The following is a 14063-nucleotide window of genomic DNA, read 5'->3' as shown; positions in this document are numbered from 1 at the left end:
AACCTTAAGGGTTTTATGTAACTGTAATACTAACTTACGAAATAAATAATACAAGTCGTCACAACGCACTGGGGCTATGGGAAAAACGGAAAGGTGTTGGCTGAGACTCAAGTCCTTAAAGTCCTCTGCTTTAAGACTCGACTCGGTTTTTTGGACTTTTATAATTAAGGCTGCTTTCAAAAAAAACGTCAAAAGAATGTAAAATTGATAGTTTTAGTCGGTAAAATACTACACTTTCCGTTATCCAATAGATTTATTTAATTCAAGTTCCAGTTAGAACATCTTATTATCTTGATTTTTATAAGACTGGATTTTTGAAAACTAACTCACTAAATTAATTATGAATTTTTCTCTAATGCACGTTTAGAAAAACGCACGTATAGAGCTGAATCAGTCGATCTTATATGTAAAATTTGGACAATTTTGAATATTAAAACGGGTAAATTTATAATTCGTATATCCTGTACCACAATCATTTCAGACTAGATTTTTATTTTAAGTTTTTGAAAAAGAGTAAACTAGCCTAAGGCGAATTCAATTTTTTTCAGAAATTACCTAAAATTAAGTGACAATTTCTTTGAAAATCTACATCACATCGAAGTAAGTTTTGTACTAAATTAATCTGTAACGTTTACTTAAATTGCTGTTATGCCTTAGTGATTATAAATTGCTATTATTGATTTTTGCCAATTTTTTTAAAACGTGCCTTCACCGGTACAATTATTACCACTTTTGGACATTTTCTCATATTTTGTTAGACCAAGTAGAAAAAGTCCTATAATGTGATATATATTTATAAACTACTCGCAAACCCCTTTAATTTGATACCACACACGGTATGATCAAGCGCTCGGTTGCGATTTCACTATTTTTAACACGAAAGCCCTCTTAAGCAAAACTAGAGTACTCTTTAATTTTTTAGAGACCAGACTACTTTTCTACCGGCTATTATCGGTGGACTTTGTCACTTTTGTTATGACCAGAGCATTGATATCTATTTCAGTTTATAATTTAAATATTTCCTACAATAATTTGATTTGTTCCCTAGGTGCATCATATTCAATTTAAACTGGCCTTGTGATAACTTTTGCCTGAAAATATTTTTCTGAAGTTTTAGCTACACGTGTCACTGGCGCGTAAATGTTAATCAGCGAGCGAATGATGGCTACTGATATCTCGATAAAGTAATGTTGTCACTGTTAAACATCGAGCGACTGAAGGAGATAGACAGTGTTAGTTATCATATTTATGTCTACAGTGGCGGCCTCCATATCCGCACGGTATTGAAGGCTGCGCCATCTATCGCGGATTATACACGCTCGAGTACCTTTTGCTGACAGGGCTGCCCTAAACCATATGGCAATATGTTTATGTAGTGGCTCGTTTTCTGTAAAGAGAATCATCGTTTAGGCACTCCAATGAAACCTAATTTCCACTGTAAGTTAAAGGGTCTGATGTCATTATGCTTGATATTGCTTGCTACCGCCAAATTTATTACTGTCAAAGTAAAATCAAGTAAAATGTGTAGTCTTCACAGTGCATAGAATGCCATCTCTTGACACAGGCTTAAAACTTTTGAACCTCAGTTTAGACAATTTGGCTTATATTCTTAACTTGATGTATTAAAATGGAAGATATTAATATTAGCGCCATCTAGCCGAGAGTCAACGGAGTCAACCAAAGGTGTAACGCCATCTAGGCCACCGTACCTTTTTCTTGACGGTTCCGGTTGTTTTGTTCTTAGACTTTATCTGTCTATACGGAGTTACATATGTCTTTGCTTACCTCAAAACAATGTGTGACAATTATTTTGAAACTGTGTATTAATTAGAAAAGGTTAGGTTTAGATATGTCAAGCACATGGTCTTGCGACACTAGCATTATCGCTCGATTTTATGCCAGATTTTAATCACACTGAGAAATTGACAAGTTGACAACCCTAGTTGAAGCCTTAACACGCAGCTATCGATAAGAATCGGTATGTAAATCGGTACACCGTGTCTGCGACTATTGCGACTCGGCTGATTAGGATTTACGTGAATAAACCGTTACTTTAGTGCCGTTTCGCCCTTCGTACTTGTACACTTGTACAATCAGCATCATGGTGTATTATTAGACTATGGTTTCAAAATATTTACTCACCTACTAAATACTACTTCACTTACTTAACTATGTCGAGTAAGTTATCACCGGCAATAATTTCAAGAGTGGATATACCAACCGGACCAACTCAAAAATCTCGAGAAAGGCCAAACAAAACGTATAAAAATACAAATTTTCTTTTGCGATTTCGGGGATGACCACATATTTTGTAAAAGTTGCTCTGTGTGTGTGTGTGTGTGTGTGTGTGTGTGTGTGTGTGTGTGTGTGTGTGTGTGTGTGTGTGTGTGTGTGTGTGTGTGTGCTATAGGTATATGTAAATTACAATATTTTTTTGTAGTAACTAAATAATAGTTATTTGTTATACAAGGGGGCAAAGTTGTATTTTAACGCCGAGTGTGGAATTGAAAAACGAGCAAGTGAAAGGATTCTATAGTTGAACCACGAGCGAAGCGAGTGGTTCGAGAATAGAATCCTGAACTTGCGAGTTTTTTAACACACGAGAAGTAAAATACATTTGCACCCGAGTGTAACACAAAACTTTTCCCCTCACTATAGCGAGGAAACTACAAGTCAAAAAATGCGTTTGTCACTGCTTCCAGTAGTTCCACAGGTGGTAAATCATCTTTATTACTAGATTCACCTACTTATATCAATTTTGAAGCAGTTAGTTTGACTTTATTCAAGGTCAAATTACTTTACCCACTAGTGGATAAAATGCGTTTTTACCCGCTGGTATTAAAGGACAAAACACGTGTTTCCGAGCTAGTGAGGGGAAAACATTATGTAGGTATACTTAAGTATTCGAAATACTTATTAGTATCTAACTAAATAACATACCTATTCCTCAATTTCGTATAAGCTTTTCATCGTCATTAGGTACTTTACGACCGATCTGGCTCAGTCGGTAGTGACCCTGTCTGCTAAGCCGCGGTCCTGGGTTCGAATCCCGGTAAGTGCATTTATTTGTGTGATGAGCACAGATATTTTTTCCTGAGTCATGGATGTGTTCTATGTATATAAGTATGTGTTTATCTATTTAAGTATGTATATCGTCGCTTAGCACCCATAGTACAAGCTTTGCTTAGTTTGGGGCTGAGTGGATCTGTGTAAGGTGTCCCCAATATTTATTTATTTATTTCATTATAATACATATATCTAAATACAACATAGGTATTTAAATACATAGCTGTTTCGTAATATACATGCAAGTATTCATACGAAAGTAAACGTATTTATTTATAACAGTGAATTGTGTAAGATTTACCGCAGACTAGAAGATTTATTGCATCCATCGGAGTATCTATTGTTGATGGATCCGAGGAAACTTTCTTTAGCAACCAAATTGAGTTTTATCGAACTTGCGGTTTGTAATACTCGTATATATTCATATCTCATATGTCTAGATTTTGGGTGCGCCAAAGTTCATATAAAATTGTTATATAGATTATTGGTAGTCCGAAAATGTTTCTCATACAATTTCACATTATAACGATCATTATTTATAACAATTTTATGTTCATAACTATCGTAACTTCGAATGACTTATGTTCATAATGTCATTCATCATAAATACGTTTTATACTAATGTTTATGTTTATATACTTATTGATCATAACGATTGCGAGTAATATAATTTATCGTTATATTATTGTTAACAGAACAGACATCATATGTGACAGTCCAGTTAGGTGCGACGACGAGCGTAGCGAGGAGGAGCGTGTTAGGTTGACCGTGAGCGAACCAGAAACGAATTTTTAATGTAAATTGTATATGTCACTGTAAAAGCTTCAAGCGCGCTTCTATAAATGGCACAAGTTTTTCATAGAACTTCCCCAAAACTTTTTAAATAATTTTATGATGAATGATTTTCTTAAACACAAAATTATGAATGTTATTAAATATTTGTATAGAATTTATGATTAAAAATTTTCGACTAAATGATTATTATGAACAGTGATAGTAGTACTATTGATAATAACGAAACAAAATTATGATAAGTAAAATTATGAGAAATGATCATTCGGAGCACAAATCGGTATAAACAATAATTTTATAACAAATAATTTTATATGAGCCAATATGGACCCCTAGATTTTGATGGATAGTTGGATACCTACTTTTGGTAACATTAAAATGTTTGTGAGAAAACGCATGCGATTTCAAGCAATGATTATCCATTCGTCATAAAAAAATACTTCAAAAACTAATGTGTCTTTTTCCATAGTTGGATATTATTTGAAAATTAACTTGTGGTATCTTTTGCCTGATAAGTTTTTCTGAAGTTTTGCTATACATGTATTTGAAAGCGTGTTGTCAGTCGTCACTAGTAAATAATCGTCTTCGTCACACTGATCCGCGTCAAAAATGGTTACTACAGCCTCCTAGCCTCCAGTCTACAGTGGGAGTTAAGGTCGAGCCCCTTGGCGCAGGCCTTGGTGAGCTTGTCGATCTGCGTTTGAGCATTTGAGCAACGTGTTCTAGGAAGCGGCGCAGATTGCGTGAGAGGACAGTATCTCCCGTCTTACTTTAGCATCAAAGCCTGTTACTAACCTCCGGTCTCCGAGCAGTGGAAGTTGGGGTCGAGCCCCTTGGCGCAGGCCTTAGTGAGCTTGTCGATCTGCGCGTGAGCAACGTGCTCTAAGAAGCGTCGTAGGTTGGCGCGCGAGTGCAGCGCCTTCAGCGTCTTCTCGTCGAGCTTCAGCATCTTGTACACGCGCCGCTTGTACTTCAGCTGAAAAAAAAAATTAAGTCATATTAGTGGTTTACAGGTGGAGGAATTAGAAAGGAATACAAGTAATCATACATCAATGATTTAAAAAATTACTTCGCTTCGAAATTTTGCTCTTGTTAATCTTATTTTATACCAAAAACTTCTTTTAATCCAACTTCAAACTTCTTTCAACGTCTTGCTCAGAGTTTGCCATTGAACTTTAACTGGAGGGGTAGAATCCGTAGAATCTTTTAGAAACTTGCCTACCTTGCGTTTGAGCGCCGATAATACAGCCGTAGTAGATTCTTCTTTCATTAATGTAGCTTTCCTCGAGGTAACCAACTGGCCCGTTGAAAGGGTAGTCCCCCCAGGCGTCGCTCCTCGTCCAGGAACTTGCCAGCCTTGCCGTTGACGGGTGGACAGAAGAGGCCATAGTTGAAGCTTTCTTTGATGAATGTCACTTACCTCGACGTAACCACCTGGTCCGTTGAAGGGGTAGTCCCCCCGGAGTGGCTCCTCGTCCAGGAACTTGCCAGCCTTGCCGTTGACGGGCGGACAGAACAGGCCATTAGTTGAAGCTTTCCTTTATTAATGTAGCTTACCTCGAGGTAACCAACTGGGCCGTTGAAGGGGTAGTCCCCCAGGCGTCGCTCCTCGTCCAGGAACTTGCCAGCCTTGCCGTTGACGGGCGGACAGAAGAGGCCATAGTTGAAGCTTTCTTTCAGCTCCTGAAACAAGAATGAGGGCTCAGTACTGCTGTCACGGATGTAGTTAAAGCAGAGGGAACATTTTCATCATTATGAACTTTATTTCTAAGAGATGGGGGGTCTGACTTTTCTAAGATTTTTGGTAGGTACCCTTGTTAAACTATTTATTATACTTAGGTATGCAATTTGTTGTTATAAAGTGATAAGGTACCCTACTTTCATTACCACATTTACCTCTACATTATATGCCGCTGCGATATGTTTACATTCACATAGTGACACATTTCTAATCTATGTAAACACAACTTACGTAATTGTTATGAAATTATCGCAAGGAATAGCTAAACATTGCTAGGTGTATTAATTGATTATATTTGAATATCAAAATAGTATGTAGTCTTCTTTACACAAGTAGGTAGATAAGTCCGTGTTCTGTATGACGATGAAACAAAATATCTTACTTTACTAAGAAAATGCATGAGAAGATAAAAAAGTACACGCAAAAAACACACATTTCTATTGCCGAAATAAATAATCTAATCTAGTAAACTACATCTTTACCTAATGTCTTTTAGTATGTTTCACATCGTAATAGTGTTATTTTGTATTGTCATTTATTGGAATTGATTTAGCTTGCTTAATTTACTCTACTATACTGAGCCGAGTGCCCCACAAATCTACAAAAAAGTATTCCCACAGTGTTGATCCAATCGTTACAAATATCGTTCATAAACGGTACAAGATTACTCACATGCAACGTTTCGTAACAGACAATTTATCACGTAAATTGCATAAAAGTAAGTGCATCCATTTATTGTGAGCTTTCAACATAGTAATTACTGTGTATGGGGGATTATAAATCACTGTGTATAATCGAATGCACTTCTTAATCACTGTTTTTAAGGAATATCAATTTACTTGGCTCAGTATTAGTTTATGGATGGTAAATCTCCATCACTTAGGCCCACTTGCACCAACCACAACTCAGGGTTAGTGAGCTATCAACTGTCAAATTCCATATAAAATGGTGGGTAAATCCTCGGGTTAACCCTCTATTTTCAGTGGTGCAAGTGACCCTTAGATGGCTACACTAGCAGTCCTCAACTTCTTGCCTCGCACAGCTACACTATGGAATGAACTGTTGCCTGCGGTATTTGCGGACCGATATGACCTTCATCCTTCTAGAAAAGTGTGTACACCTATCACGTACCTTCAACCCTTCTGGTGTTTCGCGGCATTGGCGGCAGTGACCGCTTATCAACTATTGTCTGTTAGTTAACCAATTAATTCAATGTGAGAGTTTTTCTCATACCAGTGTGACTTTCATAGACTGACGTTATTCGACATCGCAAATACTCGAATTCTTAATAACAGAGAACTTAGTGCCTGATTATAGTTCTCTTAAATAATAACCTCATTTCTAAAGAACTCGTTAAAACGGAATAAATAAGCAGAGAAAAATCCTTAGTCGTTAATCAACGTCAGGTTTAATTGGTGCGCTAATGCGCTGCACTTGAGCTTGTACTTGCGGATTGTAAGGCGCCATTGCCAAAGTGTGCAAAAATTGTGTTGTCTTTTTCTACAAGTACCTACTCTAAAACCTCGGCCACACATGCGCGTTTTGAGAGCGCAGCGTTAGCGGAGCACAATGATGGATGGCGGTGCGCCGGACGTAGCAGATTGCGAGCGTATTCAGCTCACTCCGCTCCGCTAACGCTACGCTAACAAAACGCCCTATGTTTGGCAGAGGCTTAACGGTGAAGCTACACGTGTAGTTTCTGCAGCGCAATTTTGGTCACGCTTTACAATACAATATACCTATGCGTGATCACGTGACCCGGTGTATGACAACCGGAATTGGGCATCAAAAATTACTCTCATGTGACATCACCCTAAGCACCTCTACCTGCTGCTGCAAGGTGGGTATTATGAGAAGTGGTCTGGTGCTATGTGGTATGATGGGAAGTGTTTGTATTAAGGTCCCTTCCACACTTATTGTTTATATATAATACTTGTTTTACTGCACCGATACCGCACCGACAACTGGGGAAGCGGCCTAACAGCATCTCAATCAAATTGGTCATTTATGTAAGACAAGAATTGGAGTAAAGTGTCGCTTAATGGTGGAAGAAATTATAATTTTGACAGTACCACTGTCAAGATCCATATCTAATCAAGATTTAATTTCTCTGTTATTAAAGTCAGAATAACCCTGATATTCGGTGACCGCATAAATGAGAAGATTTTTTTCCTGATTGTCGGATACAATGCTCCACGAATTATCAAAATTGATTTCAATCAAGTACCGAGTAAACGTTATGTTTGACAGATTCAGGTTGCAGCCTAAATAATTACTGGAGGTTAGGGTTACTGATAATGCCTCTTATTTATTAGTTTGGTATTGGTGACACAATTATGTAGTCTAGAATTCTAGACCGCATTTCATAGGTCACCGATAAGATGCAAATTAATATAGTAAAAGCTTAGTCAAGATTCATGATGTAAACAAATGTTAGTGGATATTTTGACGTAATTTTCGAATTCTCAATATAATCTCATGCTGATAAAGTCGCAGAAAGAAGTCAGTGTCCTTAATAGTTTCATATTTCCGAGATAAATTGGACGTAGTTACGCAGAAACGTTCCAATCTAACTGAAATTGTCATTGAAATGAAAGACTTTTATTTTTCATACAATGTCTAAAACTTAATGACAATTTCATGTGGAATGGAACGTTTCTGCGTAACTACGTCCAATTATAAAGTGAATATACACTTGTACACTTTGTTTTTACGTGTAATCTTTTACTCGTTAAGTATTTTAATCTGTTAGATTATTTACATGCTCACTCATAATTTGTTTTATCTTGTATTTTCTCTATATAAGTGAAATGTTAAATTTCTTTTGAGAAAATAAATTTCTTTAACCATAATATGCACATAGACAGTAACGGGTTTGATTTGATTCAGACATTATGATATGTTATCAAACATATTAAATTTTATTATGACGATAAAACTTTGTGAGTGAATGCTATAAGGACACAGATAACCTAGGCCAGCACCTACTCACCTAGGCCGTAATACAAAGGGCATAGGGCCAAGACAACAAATGAGCATAATGGTTGATTGGTGATGCTGAGGAATTGATTGATGTACAGACACTGCACACTTTACTCGAATGTAGTCCAGGGTTACAGCTAAAGAATATAATAGTTCGTTACAACACAACACTTTGAAATTACTACGATATAATAAGATGGTGTAGGTGTTGCAGAGATTACACATAAGGATGTACGATGAGTAAGGGCATTTTCAAAATGTAGGTCACCCCAATTAGCGTAAATTCAATTCAATTCAAAATCTTTAATGTCATAAACAACACATGTCAAAAATACAAAAATAATAATACAATAAAATAAGGAATTTAAATAATCTTAAACAACTTAGTCAAAAAATAATGATAAATACTAACCATAAACATATATATAAAAAACACAAGAAATTAAAACAAAATGTCAAAGGAAAAAAAACACACATTCATCATTTTAAATTAAACTTACTATAGAATTCACGGACCGTAAAATACATCGTAAGTTGTTAACAAAAATTAACTCGCTGTCAGTTTTGTGACGACAATTAAGCATAAAATCTGTCTAAAATTTACTTTTTTTACATTCTGAATGTATCTTATCGCTTAAAGTTTATGTTATTAACACAAAAATAATATTTTTATAGAAATTTCATGCTTAATTATCATCACAAAACTGACAGCGAGTTAATTTTTGTTCACAACTTACGCTAACTGGGGTGTCCCAAATTCTGAAAATGCCCGTAAGTACATATCTGTAGGTTTGCAGTAGTATGTGTATGTGATATCAAGGTGTTAAAGGTTTTACAAATCTTAACGTCGATCACTCACTGCACCGTTACTGTAGTTTACACACATACATATATAAACTACGGCCTTTATTCCCAAACAGGGTAGGCAGAGCATATGAAACTGCAAGTTTCAGTCTGCCTCTTGGTAATTAAGGGGTTGAAAGAAAATGAAATTGCGATAGGCAAATTAATAAAATAAAATAGAATTAGCTATTTTAACTTTATACCAAGACACGATGATTTATTGTAGACGTCGACGTCGACTTTATTTTAGTGGTATGCTTAAACCGAAATATATGAATTTTAGAGTGGACAACCCTGAAGGAGATGCAGTTTGTAAATGACTGCGGTTGCGTTATTGATCGACCGGCAATAGTTCTTGGATTTAGGCCGATATTCATCTTCTAGTGGCATTGCTATTGCCACAGCTATTGCACAGGCTTCTACATTGACTTTGCGACTAATAGCATGCGGTTTTATATAGGCTGGCTAGATTGACCTAGGCTCAAACGGTCCCAAACTATGTGAAACTGATAACAACTGTGATGATAGGTAAGCGAATCCGAATGAAATGAACAAAAATTTAATTGTAAGTGCGTTTTCACATTATCCGATACGATATCGGATGTAGGACCGATACCCCATACATTACAGGCGCCATCTTGGATTTTTTCCATTAAAATCGCGTGCCGCTCGCGAATCGGCCTCCACAGTCACCAAACCCGTTGTCGAAGCAGCAATGTGTAAATCGTCTGCAATAGACGCAAAGATCTGTGATGATGATGAATGTGAAAACGGACTAAGTATGACACCTGTGTCTATATACAGTGTCACCATTTTATTGGTTAATGAGATACACACACAATATCATTCACTCGTTCGTTCCTGGCTTCCTGGCTTTTCAACAAAATAAATAGGATAACTACGAATTGGGCTAGAAGGCCATTCCAACTTTTTCAACTTTTAAAAATGTCAATAACAGGCACATATCTGGGATATACAAAACTCCAATGAGAATTCGCGGTCAAACGCCGAAGATAGATTTTTTGTTCATCAAGACCTGTCAGTTGCGGATAAGAGTCAGTTCCAAATTGCTTCTGTTTCGTTGTTCAACGGAAGTCACTGAAATTGAATTTCAGAATTAACCCGATTATTACGGTTACGGTCTCTTATAATGACATTTATAATTAGAATAGAGGATATTGAAAGGAGATTAAGTACCACCAAGATATTAAAGTAGAAGAGTTATGAGTTGTTGACTTAAATTGAAAAAGAAATATAAAATTACCTACTTCTATTAAACGCCAGAATTTTCGCATTACCTGAAGAGTAGTATTAACATTCTTGAATATTGAAATAAATACTGTCGTTGTACGAAATCGTTTAGGTATGTTTCATAATTTAAAAGAGCAATATCCCTCTCTTATTCTTCGAAATTTTCAAAAAGTTTTGTGTTAACTGAATCAAGGTCGTATCAAAACTAGTTCAAAATCAGTACAAATTTAATCTAGAAAAGACATCAAGAGCGATTATCATAAGGTAACGTAATAAAAGATACAGAAGCCGTCATATCGAGACTAAACATAATAAGTCATTTTTCATAGCACATATTGTAAGGAAACTCTATATTGGAGGTTGTATTACTGTCTTCAATATGGAAATGTGCCACTCGGGGCCACAGGCTCAGATTACCAATATCCCCGTGTGCTACTAGTGATGTCCCGTTATCGAGGAACTCAGTTTTAGAAAACTATCATCTGCCTGCGTTTTACTTGCTAAAAATATCGACTTTTTTAAAATTATAACTATATTAGCTAAATATGTGCTACCTTATTGGAGCAATCAGTAATAAACACCCAAATCTATGTTTTAAACCCTGACCAAAAATACACCGTGTTTCACTTAACACTAAAAACCTGAAAACCGTTTGTTCAGAATCGAGAGTAGAATCGATTGAGCTATATCTTGATGGGGGTAATATTTTTTGTTTTAATTTGTATTATTAGTTATTGTTTACGTGCCCATTCTACAAATTCGTAATACAATATTGTGAATATCATATTGCTAGAGGTTGTATACCTTTTTCAGTATTTAGGGGTATTAATACTGGCTGGTTACTTGGACTATTATTTTTTCCACTACGAGTTTGACGTTGTGCGTCACTTTAATTTTAAAGTTTATCATAAGTCATAACAAATTGAACTCTTACCTAATTACAACCTTGTCATGTTGAATGTTAGGTTTAAATTTGCTTACTGCGTCTCCTGTCCAATTTGAAGTTTACTGTGACACAGTTTAACGTGCTTTACAGTGACATAGCTGTCTATTGGTAAACCTTATGTCGTTGCAGTAATGTACACAATTAATCAGTTTTAAGGTTTACGATGGTAGCTAGCAATTATTTTTTTTGTAGAGTTAAAAGTCGAGTAGAGCTGCACAGAAAATTAAATATTCAATTTAAAAAAATAATAATCATCAAATTAAAAAATGAATATTCTAGATACGTTTAAAAAAATAAAAATCAGTTGGGGTGTCTGAGGTTTTGAGTGATACCGGAAACACGGTGTATATGACTACGCGCCATGTTGCGGATTTTCATAAGAACTATTTTTTTTCATACTATACTGAACTGTCACCACATACCTACAATACCTGCATCAGAATAACAACCCTCTTGACAATAGTCACCTATATAAGGTCCTAATTTATTAGTTGCAGATATTTTAACACATGATACTTTACATTAAAATAATTAACTTTAAATATAAATTAAGAAATCTTTTCATGTAACCTTTTTAATTTCATTTTCCTAACAAAAAAAATTAATTATAATTTCGTCTAAAAAAAATCATCATGTGCATTATCACATGTCACAATAACACTGTCTGTCATGTCAACAATTGTTTGTTGTAAATGTCGTAAAGGTTCGGCGGGAAAACTGCACATGTCATTGAAGTGGCCAGTTACAGTTAAGTGGTACGTAAAAGAGGTACTAGAATCTGTTCAATGAGTTTTCATTTAATAATCACATAAACAGGGTGTTTTTACGTAGCAAATTTGTTTTTCCGTTTTCTCCAAAAAAACATCGTAAAAGCTATAATGTTTCACGGTTTAATATACTCCAGAGACCGAGTACTATCAGCTGTAAAAATATCTGCATCTAATAAATTAGGACCTTATATACTCGTATTTCTGGTTAGAATTTTGTCACTGATTAGAAAAAATCTCTTATCTCATACTGCTACTCAAAGTTGAAACTACATTTGTTTTTTTCTGGCAGAAGAAGATACGATTTTTTTCAAAGTAGTGACGATTCACATTAGTGCATAATCTGTAGGATCGTTCATAAATAATAATAACGGACAATTAGCCTTAACTACTTAATGATAATGACATTCTGTAGTTAAGAATTAGAATAATTTCGTAACGAGACCTTGAAGCGACAAAAGAGACAATGTGACATCCCACTGAGACAATAACGTAGCAGCTGTCAGTCAATTGTATGTCCCTGGTCACGACTACTTGGTATTTTTTGCAAAAAAGATTGTACAATAATTTAAGGTACCTACAGGCACTTGTTAAAAAACATAAAATTACTAGTTGACAGAAAGTATGTAGAAGCGAAGTATCGATTTCTTATACAAAATTAGGGGTTTGAGCATGTGAAGTAAATTTTACAAAGTTGACTTATAAAATGAGCGAAACTAGTCTGTAAAAAAACAAGGAACGTGTATTAAAAAAAACATTTTGTGATTAAAAAAAACAACATGGAATTTTTCAATATTTATTGACAAATAAAAAAAAACAGCAAAAAAAAAGATGAACATCGATAAACAGAAAATATTGACAACACATCACTAACAGTCTCCAGTATATATTGAGGCTTTAAAAATCCTCCGAGATTACCTATTTCTTACAGGACTGAGAGCCGAAATGAGTTTGGAGCCGCGTAAATCTATGATAATGAATGGATTTTTGCGTCAATGCGAAAATAGAGGTTATTTGGGCAAGAGTGATTGGTAGGCATGTTCTGTTTACAATAATAGGTTGTAATGATTTGAGTGGCATTCAAGACATATCGGTCGATTTGTATAGAATACGCCTGTCGCAAATTCTTGAACATACACACACAGTCATACATACACGCACACACACAGACACTTGTAAATGAGCGCTTCTATTTACTGTACATGCGAACACCCACCAGGCCCCGTAGCCGAATGGCATTTCTACGACGCGAAACGAAAACGAAACGCCGCAAAAGGTAGTCTGGCTCTGTCGCGCCAATACGCACGAGCAATAGACATACATATCTACGAGCGTTTCGTTTCGTGAGCGTTTGTGCCATTAGGCTACGTACCCAGCTAATGTCATCACATCACTCACGCACACAACGACAACTGTATGCTCAATGAGCTTAAGACTATACCTACAGGAGCGAAAATGCTACAACGGAAAGGGGGGCTCCTTTCAATTTGGGAATTTTAGTTAAATATACTAGTGTGGTGACGGTTTAAGAATTTCACCACCCCCTTTCTTCCCGTGGGTGTCGTAGAAGGCGACTATGGGATATGGGTTAAATTGTGGTGTAGGCGAGAGGCTGGCAACCTGTCACTGCAATGCCATAGTTTCGTTTTCTTTTAACCCCTTATTTGCCAAGAGT

General features: G+C 36.0%; 1 protein-coding gene across 1 annotated transcript in view; it reads right to left on the bottom strand.

The window, feature by feature from the left end:
* The window catches only part of LOC125229125 (SH3 and multiple ankyrin repeat domains protein 3), a 216151-nt gene that overhangs the window by 39453 nt on the left and 162635 nt on the right, over positions 1-14063 (bottom strand). Inside the window, exons 4-5 of the mRNA XM_048133904.1 lie at positions 5416-5541; positions 4654-4834 (exon numbers count right to left, since the gene is read on the bottom strand). Coding sequence (XP_047989861.1) covers positions 4654-4834; positions 5416-5541 — 307 coding nt within the window. The remainder of the gene's footprint in view (positions 1-4653; positions 4835-5415; positions 5542-14063) is intronic.

This window comes from Leguminivora glycinivorella, chromosome 8 (assembly GCF_023078275.1).
Source record: "Leguminivora glycinivorella isolate SPB_JAAS2020 chromosome 8, LegGlyc_1.1, whole genome shotgun sequence".
NCBI lineage: Eukaryota > Metazoa > Arthropoda > Insecta > Lepidoptera > Tortricidae > Leguminivora > Leguminivora glycinivorella.
This window is presented reverse-complemented; position numbering and strand designations above follow the sequence as displayed.